This window comes from Prionailurus bengalensis, chromosome D1, assembly GCF_016509475.1.
Source record: "Prionailurus bengalensis isolate Pbe53 chromosome D1, Fcat_Pben_1.1_paternal_pri, whole genome shotgun sequence".
NCBI lineage: Eukaryota > Metazoa > Chordata > Mammalia > Carnivora > Felidae > Prionailurus > Prionailurus bengalensis.
The window spans coordinates 101838652-101863107 of NC_057346.1; the positions used below are offsets into that span (position 1 = coordinate 101838652).

General features: G+C 37.0%; 2 protein-coding genes and 1 pseudogene across 2 annotated transcripts; all 3 read left to right on the forward strand.

Moving 5' to 3' along the window:
• Positions 1-1339: 1339 nt before the first annotated feature.
• LOC122484342 (olfactory receptor 8J2-like) lies at positions 1340-4942 on the forward strand. The gene is made up of 2 exons (XM_043582301.1): positions 1340-1349; positions 3999-4942. The coding sequence occupies exons 1-2, from the start codon at positions 1340-1342 to the stop codon at positions 4940-4942; spliced, it is 954 nt and encodes a 317-aa protein (XP_043438236.1).
• An 8944-nt stretch (positions 4943-13886) lies between these two features.
• Positions 13887-14837, forward strand: LOC122482777 (olfactory receptor 8K3-like). The gene has a single exon (XM_043579074.1). The coding sequence runs from the start codon at positions 13887-13889 to the stop codon at positions 14835-14837; it is 951 nt and encodes a 316-aa protein (XP_043435009.1).
• Positions 14838-21171: 6334 nt separating this feature from the next.
• LOC122484343 lies at positions 21172-22039 on the forward strand (annotated as a pseudogene).
• Positions 22040-24456: the final 2417 nt, after the last annotated feature.

The window sequence follows — 24456 nt, forward strand, 5'->3', positions numbered from 1 at the left end:
AGTAGTCAATAAAAATCTTTTGAACACCTACTCTTTCCTGGGCAGTATTTTAGAAGCTATTAATACAAAGGCATTTAGATGTACTATTTTCATTTATAAAGCATACAGACTAGAAAGCCCCATACAAACAGGAAACTAAAAATGTTATCAATATTTACTTATAACATTTTAAATGCTTGATAAGAGATCACAAGGTTTTCTGAAAAATGCAATTTCCATCGAATAATTTTAATAAAACACCGGCCACAGGATCAGGTATATGATGGGTGCTTTCTGAATTTCAAAAGAACAATTCATATTTAGTCTTCTTAGAGTGATGCGCATTTCGAACACATGCTGTATATCATCTGATTTTTATGGCAAATATATCAGGCTTGTTCCTCGCCCCCGAATGGAAGCTTTGCATTCAGTTTTGTCCCCAGTGTTCAGAGTAAAATGGAGCATTGGGGCCAGAATCCTGGGCTTTCCAACTGTTGGATTTGCTTCACCCCAGGACCAGCAGCCAATACAAGGGACGAATCAAAACAAACACACACACAAAGGGTGGGCTCAATGCACGTGATGGTTACTCAGTATGATCGCCCACCTGTGTCCCTAGGCTAACCCCACATCTTCACTCTGGGGTGCAGTTGTTGTGTGGAGACTTGAGTAATTGGTCTTCCCGTCCCCAGGGAATCAGAACTTTACCTGGGAATTCCTGGGTGCACATGTGGGAACTGGAGCCATAAACCAGCTTAGTTCAGTGTGTGGCTCTACAGGGACTTCAGACACTTGTAACACTCTTCAAAAGACCTCCTGCGGAACCTTAGAAGTGGGTCTCAGCAGACCTCTGTGCACAGGTAGGTTCAACCCAATGATTTACGAAGCGCTCATTCTGGGTGTGACGACCGAAGTACTCGGGGAGGTTTACCAATTCAATTCAGACTCAGGACTGAAATATCTGCTCTATTCTCTTCTCCTGAGGACTCAAATCTCTGTCCCCTGATGGCCAAGTGGAAGGGATAAGGAAACGACTCAAACAAAGGTGTCCAGGCTCCCCACTGATAAATTCAAAAGTGTGAGCACTTCTACGGAATAACCAATAGACATTGCAAGGAGTCCATTTCAACTTAGGATGAGGAGGAATTCTTTCTGCCTGAGAGCTGGCAGAAGAGATGTTATAGAAGGCATTTACACCAGATAAGAAGCTTCGTAAGTGTCTTTGAAATATAAGATTTCTTCTCCAAGAAAGACCTACTAGATTGCCTAACATAAAACAAAACAAAAACAAACAACAAGCAAAAAACCTAGTTTTTCCTCTCCCTGTTTTCCCACATTGCCCAGGGTGATAAACCATATGATGGAAAGACGTGGACCCAACAGTCTGTATGTTGCTGGTGGACGCTGAGAATTCAGCAGAAGATGCAGTTTGCCCTTAACATAGCCCATGTATAAGTCACTTTCAGACAAATTGGGGAAGAACGGACTGTGCTCTTGAAATCATTTCGGAAGCTGTTTAAAAACTAATATGCAATGTTATTTCTCAGCCACATTGTACCATCAAATGATTAACATTAAGTATATTTTCAAACGGTTTTTTTGTTTGTTTTTTTACTGAGAATTCAATATTTTGGTAGAGCTATAAAATATTTCTTTTCAGAAACACACTTGAGAAACACGGCATGTACAAGTCAAAATATCTTTTATTTTGAGATATACTTACCGAAATAAAAAAACAACTTGCCATTAGTAATACTTCATTAAAAATGAATTCAAAAGAGCTAAGAGTATATGCAAATATGTTATTTTCAAAAGATAATTGCATGAATTCATTGTAACCAGTCCACAATTACTGTTGTTGGTGCTTTTTTTGTTGTTGTTAAATTAAGGATACACTTATTGAATATATGATAACCCAGAGTGAAACATGCACTGAGTTGTTTTTGTTCAGGAAACGCTTTGCCTAAAGTGAGTGTTGCCACAGTGACTTTCATCAGAAACTTACCTGTGTATTTCTTTTCAGACACAGTGGTAGGACAAGAGACATGGGATGTTTAGTGCAACACAGTTGTATAAGCTCATCAAACATATATTTGATTTATGGAAAGAAGTATCTTTTTTTTTGTTAAAGTTCTTATTTTTATGTAATCTCTATACCCAGCATGAGGTAGAATTCACAACCCTGACATCAAGGGTCCCATGCTCTACTGACTGAGCAAGCCTGGTGTCCCTAAAGTATCTTTGACTAAACAAACACACACCACACTTTTAATAGAGAAGCAAGTGGTGAGAGAACACAAGTTGTGAAACAACACAACTGATTTGTTTGCTAAATGTGTAGCTAGATATCACATGCCCCAGTTGCTTGGATATGCAAAATTGCAATTCACTTGCTATTCCTATTTCTTTTAAGTTTATTTTTATTTCTTTGGAGAGAGAAATGGAGAGTCAGTGGGGGAGGGGCAGAGAGCGAGGGAGACAGAATCCCAAGCAGTCTCCCTGCTGTCAGCACCAAGCCCAAACAGGTCTCAAACTCACTAAACATGAGAACTTGACGTGAGCCAAAACCAAGAGTTGGACGCTTAACCGACTGAGCCACTGAGGCATCCGTTGCTATTCCTATTTTAACTAAAAAACTCCTCAGTGAGGTAGAATGGATTACAGGGACACAAGCAGGAAATCACATTAGAAAATCATTCAAAATACGCTAATAACAATAACTGCTGGTACTATTTTTTTTTGCCTTCATTGTTATCAGGCTCTGTACTAACTTGCATATGTGTATTACCTCATGACATTCACACAACACAGGTATGAATACTTGGCAAAAACCACACAGCTAGAAATTGGTGGACTAACATCCAACCAATCAACCAAACAAACACGTAAAACAAAACCACAAAACCAAAGCATTAATCAGTACTCAACACAGTCTCTTTGCATGACTTAAGCTCATTGAGCCTCAACTGTCTCATTGGACATGGAAATAATTTCATCCATCTTCTAGGACACTCCTGCCAAATAACGAGATTATTATTTTGAAATGGCTAGCATAGCTCTGGGCCCATAGTACACTACATACTGAATAATGTTAGCATGCTTCTCCAATCATTTGTCTGTACAAGTAAAACGAAGTTATCAAACTTGAGCAAACCAAGCCTACAAATGATACTTTTTCCAAACATCAAAACAGGCTTTGAACGATGTAAAGGAAAGAGGTATGAGCTAGAAAACAAGAAAGGGCTTCCAGAAGACAATAATACAGATGTGTCATCGCAGGTAGAGGTCGGAGTGATACAAAGGACTAGTTTATTTGGCAGAAGAAAGGAAATGTGGTTAAACTTAAAAAATTCACTTTCTGAATGACACGAAGAAAGAACACTACTGAGGTGTAGTCTGTTGGTGGATAACTGAAGCAGTGTGGTTAGATAGAAACTGATAAGGAAAAACCAACACAGTCAAAATATTTCCTGCAGAAATATTGAAATCCCAAAGATGATGACACATTACGAGCTGAAGAGAAAGCCAGTGGCAGGTAAGGAAAAAATAACTGTGAATCACTCTGGGTCATCAACTTCTTATAGGTAGTTATCTTTTATCGTTGGAAACATACACGTATACAGAGGCATATGCATGTATATGTAAATATATATTTATGCAATGTTATAATTAATATTTTTAAATATGCCTATGAATATTAAGACATGTAATACAGTAGATTAATGTATATTCATCTAATATAAATTCTGTACAACACAGAACTGAAAAATTAATAGCTTGGTATCACAGTTCTAACAACTTGAAATTGGTCTTTAGAGAGTTTAAATATCTGAATTTTGTTAAAACATTAGGAGAAATAAAATTAAACTCTGACACCTTTCACTGTAAACAAAAAATAAATTCAACCTAAATGAAACAGTTTACAATCCAGCATCTACCAGAAAACCTGATTTTACCATCTATTAATCTCCTTCCATTTTCTCCTTTAGAGATGAAAGCCACTGAATACACGGCCCCAGAGAATCTCACCTCAGTGACTGAGTTCATTCTCATGGGAGTCTCAGACCGCCCAGAGCTCCAGATTCCATTCTTCTTTGTTTTCCTGGTGATCTATGGGTTGACCGTGGCAGGGAACCTGGGCATCATCACCCTCACCAGTGTTGACTCTCAGCTTCAAACCCCCATGTATTTCTTCCTCAGGCACTTGGCTATCATCAATCTTGGCGATTCTACTGTCATTGCCCCGAAAATGCTGGTTAACTTCTTGGCTTCAAAGAAGACCATATCCTACTATGGATGTGCAGCCCAACTGGGTGGGTTCTTAATCTTTATTGTGGCTGAGATTTTCATGCTAGCTGTAATGGCCTATGACCGCTATGTGGCTATTTGCAATCCCCTGCTCTACATGGTTGTGGTATCTCCACAGATCTGTCTGCTGCTGGTATCCCTCACATACCTCTACAGTCTGACCACAGCACTGACCGTCACCTCCTGTGTGTTCTCTGTGTCATACTGCTCTTCCAATGTAATCAACCATTTTTACTGTGATAATGTCCCCTTGTTGGCATTGTCCTGTTCCAATACCCATATTCCAGAAACAGTAGTGTTTACCTCTGCAGGGATCAATTTGCTTTTCTCTATGATAATTGTTCTAATATCCTACTTCAACATCATCTTTGCCATTTTGAGGATACGTTCCTCAGAGGGTCGACAAAAAGCCTTTTCCACCTGTGCCTCCCACATGATGGCTGTCACTGTGTTCTACGGGACCCTTCTCTTCATGTATTTGCAACCAAGGAGCAACCACTCATTGGATACTGATAAAATGGCCTCTGTCTTCTACACCCTGGTGATACCCATGCTGAATCCCCTCATTTACAGCCTAAGGAACAAGGATGTGAAGGATGCATTGAAGAGTTTCCTAAATAAGGCATGTCAGTCTTTCAAATTCATGTACATTTAAAATTACAGGTGTCTTCTTTTAAGGGTTTTTATTTGCTCCTGAAAAGCTAATCTCTGCTAAGTGCAGAGGCAATAGTTAAAAATCCCATGGCTTTCCATGGGACAATCTTTTTTTTTTCCAACGTTTATTTATTTTTGGGACAGAGAGAGACAGAGAATGAATGGGGGAGGGGCAGAGAGAGAGGGAGACACAGAATCGGAAACAGGCTCCCGGCTCTGAGCCATCAGCCCAGAGCCTGACGCGGGGCTCGAACTCACGGACCGCGAGATCGTGACCTGGCTGAAGTCGGACGCTTAACCGACTGCGCCACCCAGGCGCCCCTCCATGGGACAATCTTAAGCTTTTCTATTCCCAACCTCAAATACTGAGCTTTCCCTAATACAAAGATGTGTTAGTTACCACAAAAAAGTACACGTATTTAAGTAGTAAACAGTGATTTCAATATAAACACATTTTACAGTGTAACATAAGTTGACTACTGGGTTTTTGTAATTTCTAATCAAAGAAGAGAAATTCTGGGAGCTGGAGAAGATGTGTGAGAACCATTTCTTAGAATATGGTAAAGAGTCGGGTCCTCTTCATTGCTATATGTATGCTTTGTTCAACAATTAAAGTTTTATTTTTACTTTTTGCAGTAGTTTGTCTTTCCACTTCTGAAAATTTTTGAATCCATTTGTATCTTGCACTTATGTAAATTTATATCACAGGAAAAAAAACTTTAGGATAAAATAAAAACTAAACAAAAAAATGCTTAGATATACGTGGAAATAGGACATGTGGCAAAGCAAAAGAAAATGTATGAAAGGTGATTCCATTTTTTTATCCCTCTCATTTGGTGCATGTACATGAAACAAAATGTTGGTATTTATCTTGGTATGATATAAAATTAATAAAATTAAGGTTCTGCATATAATATTCTCTTAGCAAAAACTTGTGTAGAATTACTCATCAGTGTTACAAAATCATAACAACAGGTAGCATTTCTTTGAGGATTATTGTTTAGTGTTTGGGGGTAAAATATTAGTAGACCACCAAAAAGAAAAAGAAGAAGAAGAAAAGAAAAAGTCACTGTCATTTTTTTTGTTTTATTTTTTTTAATTTTTAAGGTTTATTTATTTTTGAGAGAGAGAGACAGAGTGCGAGCTGGGGAGGGACAAAAAGAGAGAGGGGGGAAACACAAAATCTGAAGCAGCATCCAAGCTCTGAGCTGTCAGCACAGAGCCCCATGAGGGGCTCAAACTCACAAACCGTGAGATCATGACCTGAGCTGAGGTCGGACACTTAACCAACTGAGCCACCCAGGCCCTCCCAAAAAATCATTGGCCTTAAGTGACACCAAGCCTCAAGGGCACCATGGCCAATAAAGAAAATAAATAAATAAATAAATAAATAAATACACGTTAATAGTCATTCTGTGCCCTATTGCATGCAAAATCTGCTAACAATGTCCTGAGGAAGCAGGGGCATGGGTTGTGAGGTAAGGCAATGCCTGGAAATAAAGTAGATTGATGACATTTTCCAAGAAGTCAGAAATAAGCCAAATACAGGAACTGTGACACTCAGTTTCATAGGCTAATTCCTTACTTTTATTTTAAGTAAGAACAGCTAGCTGAAAACAGAAAAGTCACACCAGTTGGTAGATATTCCTAGTCTTTACAGACAAAATTGGCAAGAGCTTGATAGCATTAGGCTTTCAGACTTTAGGCTTTCTTCTTTATAAATATATAAAACTATATAATATACAGAATTGATTTTGTGTTTTCCTGTGCATGTGTGTATATGAGTGTGTGTTTTCCTATGGCTGGATTTGCTGCACCAAGCTACATACGTACAACGGAGCAGTACCTTTCCCAGCAGAAAGCCATTCTCTTTGAGTCTAGTTAAGTGAATAGAATTGTAACAGAAGGGCTAATCTCACACTTGCACTTCTACCAATCCTATGCATTTTATTGAGAAATCAAAGTCAAGAATGAAAACTGTAGCATTTTCTACCCTTTGACTTGGTTTACATACATTTATTTTCTAAAAATAATTGTGCTGTCAGTGGTATTAGTTTCCCAGCGCTACGGTGACAAATTACCACTGACTCCCTGGCTTGAAACAACACATTCACGCATATACAGGCACTCACATATCACTTGGACGCATTTATCAGGAATGGTGAGCCAACATAATCAACCAACCAGGCAGGCACATCAGCCCAGCACCGGTTTTTCACGGAGTAAGATCGAGAAAATAATTTATGTCAGCTTTGATCTCTAGTCGATCAAGGCTCACTCTGTGAGATGTTAAGTCACCTGTGCTTCCTGCCTCTCCCTACCTAACTGCTCTGGAGTCTCCATGGCCCCTGTGTCCAGAGACAATAAAATCCCCCTAGCGGTGAGGGGGGACAGAAGATGCAAGACAGTCATAAGACAAGGTCTGACCACCTGTAAACTTAGGACAGACAAATGACACTACAGAGCTCTGCATTCTGCAGCTGCTGCAGAGGCAGTCGACTGACCTGACGCCATAGTTAGGGATGCTCTAGGCAGAGAGCATCTCAAGTGCGTAAATCTTGGGTGGCCCACCCTGAATCTTCTCAAGACCATGAAAATAAGAAAAACCATCAAACTCTCCCAAATTCAGCAGAGCAAGTGCCATTTCAGAGATTCAAACCCAAAAACTTCCTGAAGGACGATTTTCACAGCAGTTCATTTTCTTTTGAAGTACGCGGATCACACACTTTGATGTTTTACTTATGTCCTGAGACATATGTCTAGTGATAAATATTTTCTACTGTATCAAAAATCTAAGATGATTCTGATTTTTTTTTAATTCAAAAGTTAAATTGAGGAATTCTAAGTCTTCTCGTGGGGAATTCTTGTCACTTACATCCTAGATAATTTTGGTTCGAGCTGCTAATACCATCTCCCGGGAAGTGCATAAACCTTCATCAAATGTCTACATAAACGTACTTTTGTAAACAACAGCCATTATCCAGGTTGGAGAAATTCTGCTGACAAAACATCTTGGAACACAAACTCTTATCTCGTCTCACAAAATGTACATGATTTGGGGTTACCTAAAATGTAAATATTATCAAAAACCTACTTCTTAAAAACATCAAGCCACATAACCAATGTGAGCTATAGTTGACAGAAAAGGTAAGTAATGATTTTAGAAAACACTAATATTAATATTTTAAAGAACTGAAAGATTACTGAATGATAATGATTAGTTTTTATTTTTTATATTTTTTTAATGCTTGTTTATTTTTGTGAGAGAGAGAAAGAGAGACAGAGTGTGAGCAGAGGGAGGGGCAGAGAGAGAGAAACACAGAATCTGAAGCAGGATCCAGGCTCTGAGCTGTCAGCACAGAGCCCAACGTGGGGCTCAAACTCACAAACCACAAGGTCATGACCTGAGCCAAAGCTGGACGCTTAACCAGCTGAGCTACCACCTAGGCACCCCGAATGATAATGATTATTAATGTCAACATCGTTAATTTAAGACATGGACTCAGAAGATTAATATCAATTTAAAACCCTATGAAATCTATAAGTGAAAACTTCCATATTGGGAGAATTTCCAAGCACGTTTTTTGTTTTTTTTTTACTTATATGGATGCTTAAAATATTGCCTTTAGATCAATGAATAGTCAATATGAATGCAAACACTTCCTTAATAGCTGCGGCATCTTCTGGTGGTGGAGAGATTGGCTGCAAACAGGGAGATGCTCTGTTACCACAGGTGAGTCAGGCTACAACTCGGCCACTTCTCCACTCCTAACTGCCAGGAGGCTGAGATCCCGCCAGCTGGGTGCCCAGGAGGAAAAGCAAGATTGGGAGGTCATCCCCCAACCTCTGCCTCAAGATATGTGTCAGGGTTTTGTCACCTCAATAACTACATTATCGGCATTATCACTGTTGTAGACATTCAAATAGTAAGATTAGATTAAAATTAACTTGTCTCTCTCTTGGTGATCATTTCTGAATTTCGTTGTTGGTAAGGATTATATTTAGTGCACTTTTCTGTCTCAAATCTAGATTACTATCTGGATTTCTTTAAAAAAATAAGGTGTTAAATCAAGGAAAAATAGGTTTAGTTCTAGAAGGTTAAATCTGTTTTAATTGTTTGTTGCAATCTTCATCATTCATACTTCATACACGTAGCCCATAGTGATAAGACGGAGGTCCACAGTCTGAAGTGCAATGTATGATGGCGGAATGTATACAGTAAAAGAAATCTTGAAAAAGATCCATCCTGGTTTAAATAAATTAAATGTGTTCATGTACTCCCCAAAACAGGGCCCAGGAAGATAGTTCAGAATTGTTCATTCTTGGGTCAGTGGGGACCACACACACAGCGTTGTTGATTATGGTGATCCCTGTAGATGTCAGAGGTTGGTAACTAACTAAAAGACTGTCACTATGGGAGCAAACTTCTGGTAAATGAGGGTAGAGACAGATTATAGCAATTTTATTCAACAGAAGCCAGCAAAACATTGGTGTGTATGTAGAAAATGAATGCAATTCAAAAACACACAGTTGAGTGAGAACCTTGAAGTATCAAAAGAAGTTTTATAACATTTTTGTACACTTTAAAACGTATGCTATCTTCACTTTATAGAGCTGCATTTCTTTTCCAGAACATACATCAACTTTTGTAGAGGGGGTACCTGTGTAGGAAAGGAAACTGAAAGAAGGGATGTGGAATTAGGGTATCATTTATTCAATTTAGTCCCTTAGATTAAAAAATATATATGTGATAACTTTACACACATATTCATAATTTTTATTCCTTCTGAACTTTTAACACACTTTGGTCATGTGTAAATAGTTTCGTCTTTATCTTCAGGTATCAAACATGGAAGAAGTCTTTGTGGAAAATGCTAAAAGTTTATGTAATCTGTAAATGATTAAAACATATATCTAAAAAATAATCCACTTAAATCCAGATATTTGAGCGAACGCAATGAAAATAGCAACTAAAGTAGGCGACTTCTCTATATAAAGAAAAGCCCATTTCTTCAAGAGGGAAATCAAAGTAACTCTGGATAATTAGCAAAGACAGTGGCACCATTTCTCGTTTTCAGATGCTTTGGGAATAACCAAGAATGGCATTCAAGCTCCCAGGGGATGTCTCAAAGGGAGGGGACACTCATAAATTCTTTTAACAGCAGTTAAATTAGTAATCACATGGGGGAGCAAGAAGTCAGTCCTCATTTAAAAGGAATAGGAGGCACTGATTATAATGATTATGAGATTAGCTGCAGTGATGATTTTTGATGACTGTCTCCGATAAAAATTACCAATAAGAGTCACCAGTGCCAGACTCAGTACATTATATCGTGTGTACTCATAATCTTTTTTTCATAACTAGGTTCTCCATAGTAATGGTGTATTTTTACCACTATTATTATTTTCTTTGAACGTGGTAAGGAACCTCATTTATATGTGTCATTATTTCTACATTTATTTTGAGACTATAGATGATAAACATCATGAAGAGGGTGTCAGCATTTTTGCAAGCTCAGTTAGAACTCCCCTCTCTCCTACCTTCCCTCTCTCTTTCCCTCCCCCCTTTACATGGGAGAGCAATGCTCTCAATTTGACCAACCCATTTATTTCAATTGGGGCTATTGGAAAATGTTATAGAATATTGAGTTGAGATGGGGCGCTTACATTTGCATAAGAGGACATCCTGGGACTTCATGCCCATCCCCCTGGTGCTGGTACATCTCTGGAGTTTCTGCTTCCATCTGATAAGAGTCAGGTGTGATGTTCAATTTCCTTGTTTCTTTCCAGGCAGTGCTTGGGTAGGGCTGGTGGGAAGGCGGGTCACCTAAATATTCAGGTGATGGGATGAGGAAGTTTGCCAAACTGTGCGAACTGCTATGAAATAGTCCTGTTTCTGGGTCCAGTTTTTGCAGCTTAAGGCTTTAGACTTTGTCATCTGTTTGGTTGCTGCTAATGAGTGATTGTTATTGTTTTGCTGTAAATATTTTGTTAATTTGCATAGATCTTTTAATAGAGCAGATTTTGCAAAGAAATTTTATCTGCCAAATTAAACGTGAATTTCTATTCTATATTTTGAAATTCCTTTTTAAGGACAAGGAGAGTTTCTGGTTTTTAAGGTCAGAAAATTTTAACATTTTCTTACCACGTTAAGTCCTTGACCAGTCTAGGGTTGATTCTTATAGGATGAACTAAACATCCAGTTTCATCATCTTCTATAAAGATAATCATTTTCCCCAGATCTACGGACTGGATCATTTATGCATGCTTGTCCTAACATCCTACTGCTATCACACACCTTAGTTCTATGCATTCTTGGGTCTTTTTCTGAGATCCCTATTCTATCCCATTGTTGTAAGCCATATTGTCTCCGTAACCCTGTTTTATAAGTTTTATTATCTGGTAGCACATGTCTTTTCAAAATGTCTTGATTATTCTTTATACTTTGCATTCTTAAAATATATTTTAAATCCTTGTCAAACGGTACAAATTCCCTTAGAGAGATTTTGATTGTAAAGGCATTGTTCAAATAAGATTAATTTGTACAGAATTGACATTTTTACAACGCTAAGTTGCCCAATCCAGGAATATAGTATTTATCCGATTTATGTATGATTTCTATACTCTTTCCCAAAGAAGTTTTAACTTTTCACCTTTTAAGGGTAGGTTCAGTCTAGTTTTTATAAGATATTCCATCATCATGGAATTTCCCTTTTCTTCTGAATTTTTTTTTGCCTTTGTCCATTCTAAATGGTATTAATTCATTTCTTCAAATGCTCAATTTCTTTCTAATTCACTCTGATAATGTGATGAATTCTAATTACAGCTTCCAAAATTAAACCATCCAGCCAAACATGGGATCAGGGCAGCTTGGACAACTGTCCTGTAATTCTTACACATTTTTTAAATATATATCAATGACATGTATGTATGTATGTATGTGTATATATATATACACACACACATATATATATGAAATTATAATCCTGAATATAACTTTAAATATTTATTTATTTATTTATTTATTTATTTATTTTGAGAGAGAGAGAGAGAGACCATGAACAGAGAGAGGCAGAGAGAGAGAGGAGAGAGAGAATCCCAAGCAGCCTCCATGCTGTCATCACCACAGGGCTCGGGACTTGACCCCACAAACCTTGAGATCATGACCTGAGCTGGGATCAAGAGTCATAAGCTAAACTGATTGAGCCATTCAGGCATCCCATAAGCTTGAATATATTGTGGGTTCCTTTTATTATTATAACTTTCTTTATTATTTTTTAATTAAAATTTTTTATATCTTTCTTTTTTAAAATCACAATTTTGTGGGGCTCCTGCGTGGCTCAGTTGGCTAAGTGTTTGACTCCTGGGTTCGGCTCAGGTCGTGATCTCGCGGTTTGTGGGTTCAAGCCCCTCAATAGGCTCTGCACTGATGGAGCACAGTTTCTTGGGATTCTCTCTCTTTCCCTCTCTCTCTGCCCCTCCCCTACTTGTGCTCTTTATTCACTCTCTCAAAATAAATGGATGAACTTAAAAAAAAATAAAAAAACATAATTTTGTGTCCTAGGATGAATCGCAATGGGGTTCTCATTTTTGCACCTTGGAATTGTAAGAAATACGGATGAGGATTTTTTTTTCAATAGTTTGGAAACACCTGCCTTAAAAACAATCTGAAGGAGAAAGGAGTTGGAGAAGTAGAGGAAGATGAAGTGTAATCCTTAACTAAAAGGTGTTAACCAAAACCTTTTAGGTATTCTTGATGGAAGATGACATAAACGTGTAAGAATTGTGTTCAAATTAAAATATAGTAAATGTACTCCAATTCTATGAATACCATGTCCACTGGGCTTTATGTGGATCAAAACACCATTCGTCCTGGTCCATGTACATTGAAACAGGTCTCTAAGACATTTGAGATAGCAGCCCCTATTTTGAAGGGGCTTCCCCTTTTTGGATGCATATTTATAGCAACTTACTGGATGATTTTAGGTCGTACATTAACAAATACGTTTTAATAATTTTTACTTGTTTTAATATGTGCTAGGAAATACAACTACACCATGAAACCCATCATTTCAGAGATGTTAATGCTAAAGTCAAAGCAAAAGTGGAAATGTTTGCTAATACTTCTTTTTTATATTGAATAACTTATAGATGCAGGCCTTACTTGGTGTGCAACATAGCAAAAATCAGAAACTTAAAAAACCACAGGCAAGTGCTGAATATTCAGACACACTATTCTAGAGAAAATAACATTTATTTATATGCACTACAGTGGGTGTGGGGGGGACTTCCGCAAGTTAAATGATTAACTATCATCATAAAAATCATTAAACAATATTTAAAACTCATGAAGTAAAGTGGAATAAGCATACAATTTAAAAAATCAAATGGGTAATGGAACAGGAATATCATGAAATACACAGAATTAAATCAAAGTCTACTAAATGAGTTAATCATGATTTTCCTTGAAAGTTGGGACTAAAGTTGCCAGGTCTGGAAGCAGAGAGCTGTTCCTTTTATTATAATTCCTTCTAAAGTATGATGTGTTTAACAAATTATAAGTATTTTAAGTAAAAAAGATAGATATTTATTGAAATAAAATTTAAATTAAAAAAAATTGGATTTCAGGGTGCCCGGGTGGCTCAGTTAGTTAAGCGTCTGACTCTTGGTTTCTGCTCCGGTCATGATCTCACAATTCGTGAGTTTGAGCCCTACATTGGGCTTTGCGCTGACAGCGTGGAGCTTGCTTGGGCTTATCTATCCCTCTTTCTTGCCCGTCCCTGCCCGCTCTGTCTCTCTCTCTCAAAATAAATAAACATGAAAAAATATTTAAAACTTGGATTTCTCTTAATCATAATGGCTTTGCATACTAAGTAAGTTAACAGATGTCATTTTCTGAATGCCAGTGACTCACGTGATGATTCTTCCCACAGCAATTTTTCCTAATGGCCTGGATGAACCAACCAAATCAAACAGTGCTAACAGAATTCATCCTAATGGGAATCACAGACCGGCCAGGGCTGCAGGCTCCCTTCTTTGGACTCTTCCTCATCATCTATGTGATCTCAGTGGTGGGCAACCTGGGCATGATCATCCTCACCAAGGTGGACTCCAGGCTACAAACACCCATGTACTTCTTCCTCAGACACCTGGCTTTCATTGATCTTGGTTATTCAACAGCTGTGGGGCCCAAAATGTTAGTCAATTTCATAGGTAATCAAAACACAATCCCTTATAACTGGTGCGCCACACAGCTGGCTTTCTTCATCTTGTTCATCATCAGCGAGCTTTTCATTCTGTCAGCAATGGCCTATGACCGCTATGTGGCCATCTGTCATCCTCTGCTTTATATGGTTGTTATGTCACAAAAGGTGTGCTGGGTGCTGGTGACTGTCCCCTATGTCTACAGTGCCTTTCTTTCTCTGATAACCACCATAAAGATTTTTCTGTCATCCTTTTGTGACCATAACATCATTAAACACTTTTACTGTGACAGTCTTCCCTTGTTAACTTTGCTGTGCTCTAGCACACATGACATTGAGTTGATAATACTGATCTTTTCAGCATTTAATTTGGTGTCATCTCTTCTGATAGTGCTTGTCTCCTACATCCTGATCCTGAAGGCCATCCTCAGGATGAATTCTGCACAGGGCAGGCACAAGGCCTTCTCCACCTGTGGATCCCACCTGACAGTGGTCGTGGTATTATATGCCACTCTCTTCTTTATGTACGTGCAACCCAAATCCAGTCATTCCTTTGATACTGATAAAATTGCGTCCGCATTTTACACATTGATAATACCTATGTTGAATCCCATGATCTACAGCTTGAGGAACAAAGAGGTAAAAGGTGCCTTGCGTCGGATATGGAAAAATCTGCACAAACGGCCTGTGTAGATTATCGTGAGTATGCATTATTGCATATATAAAATAATAATAAATATATAATAAATTAGGCTCTAGACTACTGTCTTTATATGTCATAGGCCTTAGAAAGGAGTATTGTGTAAAAGCCATGGGAAACTAGGAATGTGTTTCCTGTTTTCAACTTGTAGGTGTTCAAGTAGTGATCATCCTTCTGTTATCAACTTTAATTGGTCCTTAAGTATTACTGTAAAACACTGAGGTCTGATTTCTATTCTCACACTGCCAAGTACTCATGTTTCAACTTAAGAGAAGTCTGTTTTAATACATCTGCCATTAGATAATTTTTAAAAGGCTTTCTTATGTCTTTTTTTTTTTAATTTTTTTTTCAACATTTACTTATTTTTTGGGACAGAGAGAGACAGAGCATGAACAGGGGAGGGGCAGAGAGAGAGGGAGACACAGAATCGGAAACAGGCTCCAGGCTCTGAGCCATCAGCCCAGAGCCCGACGCGGGGCTCGAACTCACGGACCGCGAGATCGTGACCTGGCTGAAGTCGGACGCTTAACCGACTGCGCCACCCAGGCGCCCCTCTTATGTCTTTTATTAAATATTTTGTGTGTGGCCTAGAGCCCACAACATTGGCATATTGACATATAAAAGATGGCCTGTATTGGTTTTTGTTGCTAGGCATATAGATATACCAATGACTAATCAACAATATCTGCCTTAATGACACTTTAACTCTATTTTCCTGTGGTGGGTGACATTTTAGATTTCTGTCACATTATGATACGTGAACACATATATGCAGAGAGAAGCAGAAATAAAAGTTTGGCTATTTTCGAGTGACGTTAATTGTGTATTTTAAAAATCTGTTAGAAATAATAAGTGAATTTTACAAGATCGTTGGATATAGGATCAGCATATTAAAGAACAATTACTTTGCTATCCACTAACAAAAAAACAGGTAAAATTGAAATTTGAAACTATTGACTATACTAGAAAAAAAATCTGTCTAACAATTCAGAAAATCCTAATGAATAATTTGCATAATTTCATTGCTAGACACTCCGAAAAATGTTACAGAGTTATTAAAGGAGAGATAAATGTTAATATATACCACGTCCATTGGTTGGAAGATATAAATGTTTTGATGAAGGCAGTGCTATCTAAATTTTCCTATAGATTTAGAGTGGGAGAGAGCCAAAGTATAAGAGACTCTTAAAAACTGAGAACAAACTGAGGGTTGATTGGGGGGGGGGGGTGGGTGGGAAGGAGGGAAGGGTAGGTGATGGGCATTGAAGAGGGCATCTTTTGGGATGAGCACTGGGTGTTGCATGGAAACCAATTTGACAATAAATTTCATATATTAAAAAATAAATAAGTAAGTAAGTAAATAAATAAATAAATAAATAAATAATTTTCCTATAGATTTAACACAGCTACAATAAAAATTTCAGCTGTAGTTTTTAATGCTTAAGTTGATATAAAAAATTACATGGAAATATGAAGGATCTAGAATAGCCAGGGTAATATCTTAGAAGAAGGAAGAGGTCAAAGGACTTCTAATAACAGATATCAATTCCTTTACTGAAGCTAGATTAGTTTTTTAAATGTGTATTTAGTGCACTTGTTTACAGAGAGATCAATAAAATAAGGTCCAAAAATACTCACATGTAGAGTAGTGTGTTTTCAAACACTTGTTTTAAAACAAAAGCCCTGCAGCAAAGTAATGGGGAAAATAGAGCTTCCCAGTAGATTAACCTATTCAATTAGGTTCCTATATAAAACATGAATTTTGGTCATTTATATACTGCATGTAAAAATTAATTGAGTTGTGTTATGAATGTGAATATGAAAACTGAAACCGAAAAAGGTTCTTAAAGTAAAGTAAAATAATATCTTCATGATGGGATCAGCAAAGATTCCTTAAGCAGGGTACAAAAAAATAATAACACTGATAAATATACTCTATTTAGAATGAAAATTTGTATTAATAAAAATATACCATAAAAAGTGGAAAAAATATCCACAGAGACCTCATTTGAAATATACACACCCTTTTGGGGTGCCTGGGTGGCTCAGTCGGTTAAGCATCTGACATGGCTCAGGTCATGATCTCACGGTTCGTGAGTTCAAGCCCCACATTGGGCTCTGTGCTGACACCTGAGAGCCTGGATAGAGCCTGCTTCGGATTCTGTGTCTCCCTCTCTCTCTGCTCCTCCCCCACTCACGTTCTGTCTCTCAAAAATAAATAAACATTAAAAACATCTTTAAAAAAATATGCACACCCTTTCAAAGTAACTTGTAAAAGAAAACAAAACAAAACAACAAATTGCCTAACTCCTAGAATGAGGATGATCAACACAGTCAACCTATTGAGAGTGAATAAGACAGGTGGGTTGGCAGGTGCAAGAAACCTGAAGAAACATTTTACAAAAGAAGATATCAAAACAGCCAAAAATATATAAGTGCGTTAAAAAAAATTCTTCATTAGATAAATGTAAATAAGGAATATACTCTGTCACTAATTTCAGCTGTGATAGCTAACATTCAAAAGTTTGTTTGAACAATGTATGTGATATATCACTAAATTCTAATTCATGAAACCATTATTACGCTAAATAATGTAATAAGATAAATAAATAATTAAATAAAATTTTTAAAAAAGGAAAAAAATATTTCATTCTTTCCATTGCCAAGTAGTATTCCATTGTATATATAAACCACATCTTCTTTATCCATTCGTCAGTTGATGGACATTTAGCCTCTTTCCATAGTTTGGCTATTGTTGAAAGAGTTGCTATAAACATTGGGGTACATGTGACCCTATGCATCAGCACTCCTGTATCTTTTGTATCCTTTGGGTAGATTCCTAGCAGTGCTATTGCTGGGTCATAGGGTAGTTCTATTTTTAATTTTTTGAGGAACCTCCACACTGTTTTCCAGAGTGGCTGCACCAGTTTGCATTCCCACCAACAGTGCAAGAGGGTTCCCGTTTCTCCACATCCTCTCCAGCATCTATAGTCTCCTGATTTGTTCATTTTAGCCACTCTGACCGGTGTGAGGTGATATCTCAGTGTGGTTTTGATTTGTATTTCCCTGATAAGGAGTGATATGGAGCATCTTTTCATGTTTCTGTTGGACATCTGGATATCTTCTTTGGAAAAGTGTTTATTCATGTCTTCTGCCCATTTCTTCACTGGATTCTTTGTTTTCGGGTGTTGAGTTTGATAAGTTCTCTGTAGATTTTGGATACTAACCCTTTATCTGATACATTATTTGCAAATATCTTCTCCTTTTCTGTCGGTTGTCTTTTAGTTTTGCTGCTTGTTTCCTTCACTGTGCAGAAGCTTTTCATCTTGATGAGATCTCAGTAGTTCATTTTGTATTTTGTTTTCCTTGTCTCCAGAGACAAGTCAAGTCAGAAGTTGCTGCAGCCCAGGTCAAAGAAGTTGTTACCTGTTTTCTCCTCTAGGATTTTGATGGTTTTCTGACTTATGTTGAGGTCTTTAATCCATTTTATTTTGGTGTATGATGCAAGAAAGTGGTCCTTGTTCATTCTTCTGCATGCCTCTGTCCAGTTTTCCCAACACCATTTGCTGAAGAGACTGATTGAAAAAGGCACATGCATCCAATGTTTACAGCTGCACTATCAACAATAGCCAAATTATAGAAAAAACCCGAATCCCCATAGACTGATAAATGAATAAAGAAGGTGTAGTGTGTGTGTGTATATATGCATATATATATATATATGAATATTACTCAGCAATGAAAAAGAATGAAATCTTGCTATTTGCAACAACATGGATAGAACTAGAGTGTATTATGTTAAGTGAAATAATGGTCAGTTAGAGAAAGACAAACATCACATAATGTCACTCATATGTGGAAGTTAAGAAACAAAACAGATGAATATAGGGGAAGGGAAGCAAAAATAGGATAAACACAGAGAGGGAGACAAACCATCAGAGACTCTTGAAAACAAAACAAACTGACGGTTGCTGAAGGGGTGTTGGGTAGGGGGATGGGATAAATGGATGATGGGAGTTAAGGAGGGCACTTGCTGGGATGAGCACTGGGTGCTATATGGAAGTGATGAATCACTAAATTCTTTTCCTGAAATCATTATTACAGTGTAAGTTAACTAATCTGGATTTAAATAATAAGAAAGAAGGAAGGAAAGAAGGAAGGAAGGAAGGAAGGAAGGAAGGAAGGAAGGGAGGAAAAATAAGAAAGAACAAAAGAACGAAAGAACAAAAGAGCAAAAGAAAGAAAGAAAGAAAGAAAGAAAGAAAGAAAGAAAGAAAGGAAAAGGGCACTTAACTAAAAGCAAAAAAATAAATAAATATAAATACATACATACATACATACATAAAAATAAAGTAAATTTGCCACTTATTTATTTAGTAGCTCTTTCTAAAACTCCCTTTATTCCCCCTCAAAAGTTACTTCGGTTTTAAATATATGCATTTAAATGCAAATTTTATTTATCTATAATCATAGTATACCTTTATGGTCATTCTTTTTAATGTTGAATGCTCTACTTGGCAGGGGGATGGGGCAGGGATGGGTTGGTTTAATTCTCATTTCTATTCATAGAGCAGTTTTATAGTGAAGATTCAATGCTAAATCTCTGCCCATTGTATTGTTTTTACATGTTTGTAGGGTCTTAAGCAGGAAAAAAATAACAATTTCAATGGTCCAAAGTAGATTATTTCCAATAATAATATAATATAATATAATATAATATAATATAATATAATATAATATAAATAAACCACGGGGACAGAGAAGAGTTTAGTGCATTATATAGAAGTATAAAGACAGTGAAAAAAATATCTCATATCTGTCTTCACATATAGGAAGACTTATATTTACTAGCACAGATTCAGAAAAAAAGAACACTTTTTTAAAACTTTCATTTATGGGGCACCTGGGTGGCTCAGTCAGTTAAGCGCCCGACTTCGGCTCAGGACATGATCTCATGGGTCATGGGTTCGAGCCCCGCAACGGGCTCTGTGCTGACAGCTCAGAGCCTGGAGCCTGCTTCGGATTCTGTTGTCTCCCCCTTTCTCTGCCCCTCCCCTGCTCACACTGTGTGTGTGTGTGTGTGTGAGTGTGTGTGTCTCTGTCTCTCAAAAATAAATAAACATTGAAAAAAATATTTGCACCTGTTTAAAAAAAATAAAAATAAAACTCTCATTTATTCCAGGAGATGTAGAATGCTTTTTAATACCCACTAAAAATATGTCCCTAAAGGTATTGTGTCTTCAGAACTAATTCAGTGTTCCTGAACAAACAACAACTAATCTGCTGTCTCCATGGATTTACCTATTCTGGATATTTCATGTAATGGAATTGTGCAGTATCTACAATATGTGACCTTTTATACTCTTTCACTTAGCATAATGTTTTAAAGGTTCATACATGCTCTAGCATATATTAATACTTCTTTTCGTTGTACGGCTTACTAATATCCCATTGTATGGATATAGCACATCTGTTATCCATTCACCAGTTGATGGACCCGCTGATGGACATTTAAGATGTTTCTACTTTTTAACTATTGTGAATAAAGCTGCTCTGAGCATTTACCTACACTTTTTGGTATGAGCACCTGTGGTTTTCAAAACCTTGGGATATATATCTAGAAATAGATTTGCTGGGTTATAATGGTAATCCTCTGTTTCACTTATTGAATAACCATCAAATTGTACCATTTCACATTGCCAAAAACAATACACAAAGGTCCTAATGTCTCCACACCTTTGTCAGCGTTTGTATTTGTCTTTTTCTTTTTCAATAACCATTTATGATATCTCATTGTGGTTTTTGTTTGCATTTCTTATGTGTTAAACATTTCTTCATGTGTTTATTGGCCATTTCTATATTTTCCGTGAGAAATGTGTCTTCAAGTCTTTAGCCTGTTTTCTAATTTGGATTATTTGTGGTTTTTTTTCTTGTTGAGTTGAAAAATCCTTTATATATTTTAGATAATAGAGCCTTAGGATATATGTGAATTAAAATTTCCTCCATCATGTGGGTCTTTTCATTCTTTGATAGTGTCCTTTGATGCACAAAAATTTGCTTTCTAACTTTTGATAAAGCCCATTTATTTGTTTTTACTTTTCTTGTTTGTGTCTTTGGTATTACATAATAAAAAGCTGTAAAGAGCTCAGCTGGACTGGGAGAGAAAGAATTGAGCTGTTGGGTGTCAGAACAGCCAATTAAGGCCACAGGCCATAATGAAAGATTTAGGCCTTTAATCACTTATTACAACAGTCATCTCCATCATATCATGAAAGTTAATGATTATTTTTATATTTATTCCCAGTATAGGTTTCCCGAATGGCCTGCATGGACAAACACAATCTAACACTGTTGAAAGAATTCATTCTAATGGGAATCACAGGACTCCCTGAGCTGCAGGCTCCATTATTTGGACTGTTCCTCACTGTTTACCTGGTCTCGGTCGTGGGTAATCTGGGTTTGATCATCCTCACCAAGATAGACTCTAGGCTACAAACACCCATGTACTTCTTCCTCAGACACCAGGCTTTCACTGATCTGGATTATTCTACAGCTGCGGGACCCAAAATGTTAGTAAATTCTTCTGTAGCTCAAACTACCATCTTGTATAACTAAGGTGCTACCCAATTCACTTGCTTCAGTATGTTTATTACTGGCAAAGTTTTATTTTGTTGGCAATGGCTTATGACTGCTATGTAGCCATCTGTAACCCTCTGTTCTACATAGTCATGTCACAAAGATTGTCAGTTGCTTGAGACCCTATCTGTACAGCACCATTTTGTCTTTGCTAACTATTGTAAGGATTTTCCTTTCATAATTTGGCAGCTGTAATGTCATCAGGCATTTCTGCTATGATAGTCTCCATTGATAACTTTCTTCTGCTCAGGGACCTACGAAATTAGATTGATAACTCCGATCTTTTCAACTTTTAAATTAGTGTCATCTCTTCTGATAGTCCTTGTGTCCTACATTCTGATCCTTGTTGCCATCCTCAGAATGAACTCTGAAGAAGGCAGGCACAAGGCTTTCTCCACCTGTGGATCCATCTGACAGTGATAGTCATATATTACAGTACTCTATCTTTTATGTATGTATGGCCCAAATCCAGCCAGTCATTTGACACTGATAAAATAACTTCTTTATTTTACATTACAGTTTACTTATACCCATGCTGAATCCAATGATCCACGCTTGAGGAACAAAGAGGTAAAAAAAAATGCTCTTAATAGGACCTGCAGGATATTTGCAACTGTGGTATTTAAAATTCATTGTAAGATACACTAACAATAAAGTATGTATTAACCAATGTAAACTATAACTCTGCGGGAGTCTTGTACTGTTGTTTCCAGGGGATGGGCAACAATCAAAATGTGATAACCATAGAAATAAATAAAATTTTTCATTATTTTAAAAGTTCAAGTGAGAACAATCCTCTAACAGATTGTTGATTTTTTTAATTTTTTTAAAATTTTTATTTATTTATTTTTGAGACAGAGAGAGAGCAAGAAGGAGAGGGGCAGAGAGAGAGAAAGAGAGAGACATAGAATCCGAAGCAGGTTACGGGTTCTGAGCTGTCAACACAGAGCCCAATGTAGGGCTCAAACCCACGAACTGTGAGATCATGACCTAAGCTGAAGTCAGACGCTCAACTGACTGATCTACCCAGGTGCCCCTCTGATTCTTGCTCATACTTCAGATATTAGCCTCAATTAGTTTCAATTCCAGATCAGGTGCCATTCCTACATATTCTTGCACATAGCTTATTTGCCTGTCTCTTCTACTAAACACTTATTTTTATAAACCAGAGACTCTATATATTCCTTTAACAAAATTCAAAAAAAATTTAAAACATGAAAAAAAAAGGTTAAGGGCACACCTTATATACACAATATATTATTACTTGTAACGCATTTAATCATTTTAAACAATACAATAGGACGGTGTTTAAAAATGAGTCCGTGTGTCATCCACCTAAGGACACCATTGTAGAACTGAAGGAATACTGGCAAGCTAGGGGTGTAGATAACATATGTTAATCAATTTCCCTATATGTTTGTTTTGGTAAAGGTACTTGAGAGGAATGAAATCAAAAGAAGGTTTCATACACATACGTACAGATACACACATATATGAATATGTCATATTTTATATGTGCAAAATATTTTTATATAACATACAAATACATATATAACTGTATACAATATATGATAATACAGCTTTGAGAGAGAGAGAGGAGATTTTGAGAAATTAACACATATGATTGTTGGGATTGGCAAGGCAAAATCTGCAGAGTAGCCGAGCATTGTAAGAGTTGATATTGCAGTCTTGAGTACAAAGAGGGGAAACTGAGGTAGATTTTCTATATTGCTGTCTGGAGCATAATTTCTTTGGGGGACCTCATTTTTTGTTCCTTAAGGCTTTCAACTGATTGGATGAGGTCCACCTACATTCCGGAGGGTACATGACTATATTCAAATTCTATTAATTTAAATTTTGATCACATGTAAAAAAAAATCTTTACAATAACATCGAGACTAATATTTGACTAATCAACTAGGCATCACAGCTTAGCCAAGTGGACACATAAAATTAACCATCAAAGCATGGGGGAAAAAGAGCAAATCAGGAGTAAAATGTATGAATGTAATACACAAACTAACAAAAAAAAAACTAAGTCACTGGTGAATACAAAGTATTCTACACAATTAATAAACATCCCCCCCTCGTATTTGGCAAAGCTTTCAAATGCTTCAGGGATGATCAAGAAATTGCTCGGCATATCCTCAGGGAGAGTCTCAGAGGGCGAAAAAGAATCCATAAAATGATCTCACGTATTATGAAGCACATGGGGAAGACAAGACAGAAGTTAGATCACAGGTAAACAGAATATTTCATGTAATGCTGTATTATACCAATATCCAAATAGTTTTGGTGACATTTGCAAGGTAACAGTTTTATTCCATTGTCAAAGCATAGCAAAACATTAGGATTTCTGGTTCGCTTCTGTGTTCCACTATTGATAGTGCGTGACAGAATAAGAATGTTCTTCTTTCTCTTCAGATTACTTGTTCAAGTATCTTCACAAAGGCTAATAAGCATTTTTGAAATGTCACTGCCATATAGCTTATGTAAATGTATGTTTCATGTAAATACTTGATCATATAAATAATACAGGTCAAAACTGAGCTACCATAAAGCCCAACTAAAGTGTCAAGAATAAAGAATAGGGGAACCTGGGTGACCCAGTTGGCTAAGTGTTGGACTCTTGGTGTCCGTTCCGCTCATGATCTCACAGTTTGTGAGTTCTAGCTTTGCATGTCTCTGTGCTGACAGTGTGCAGCCTGCTTGTGATTCCCTCTCTCTCTACACCTCCCGTTTGCTCTCTCTCTTTCTCTCTCTCAAAAATAAATAAATATTTAAAAAATTGTTAAAAATAAAGGATAAAATGTATGGCAGAATTATGAAACTTGAGGTGTTCAGGTGTTCATTTGATATCTAAATTATCAGTCATTAGGGACTAGATTCTTCTTATCCCCTTCTCAAAAACATTGTGATAGTTATTTAAATCAATTTATAAATGTGATTTTTTCCTACTTTTTAATGAGCAATAAG

Bases quoted from the DNA above. Each gene is read 5' to 3' on its own strand.
- LOC122482777 (XM_043579074.1), top strand. From the start codon at position 13,887: ATGGCCTGGATGAACCAACCAAATCAAACAGTGCTAACAGAATTCATC.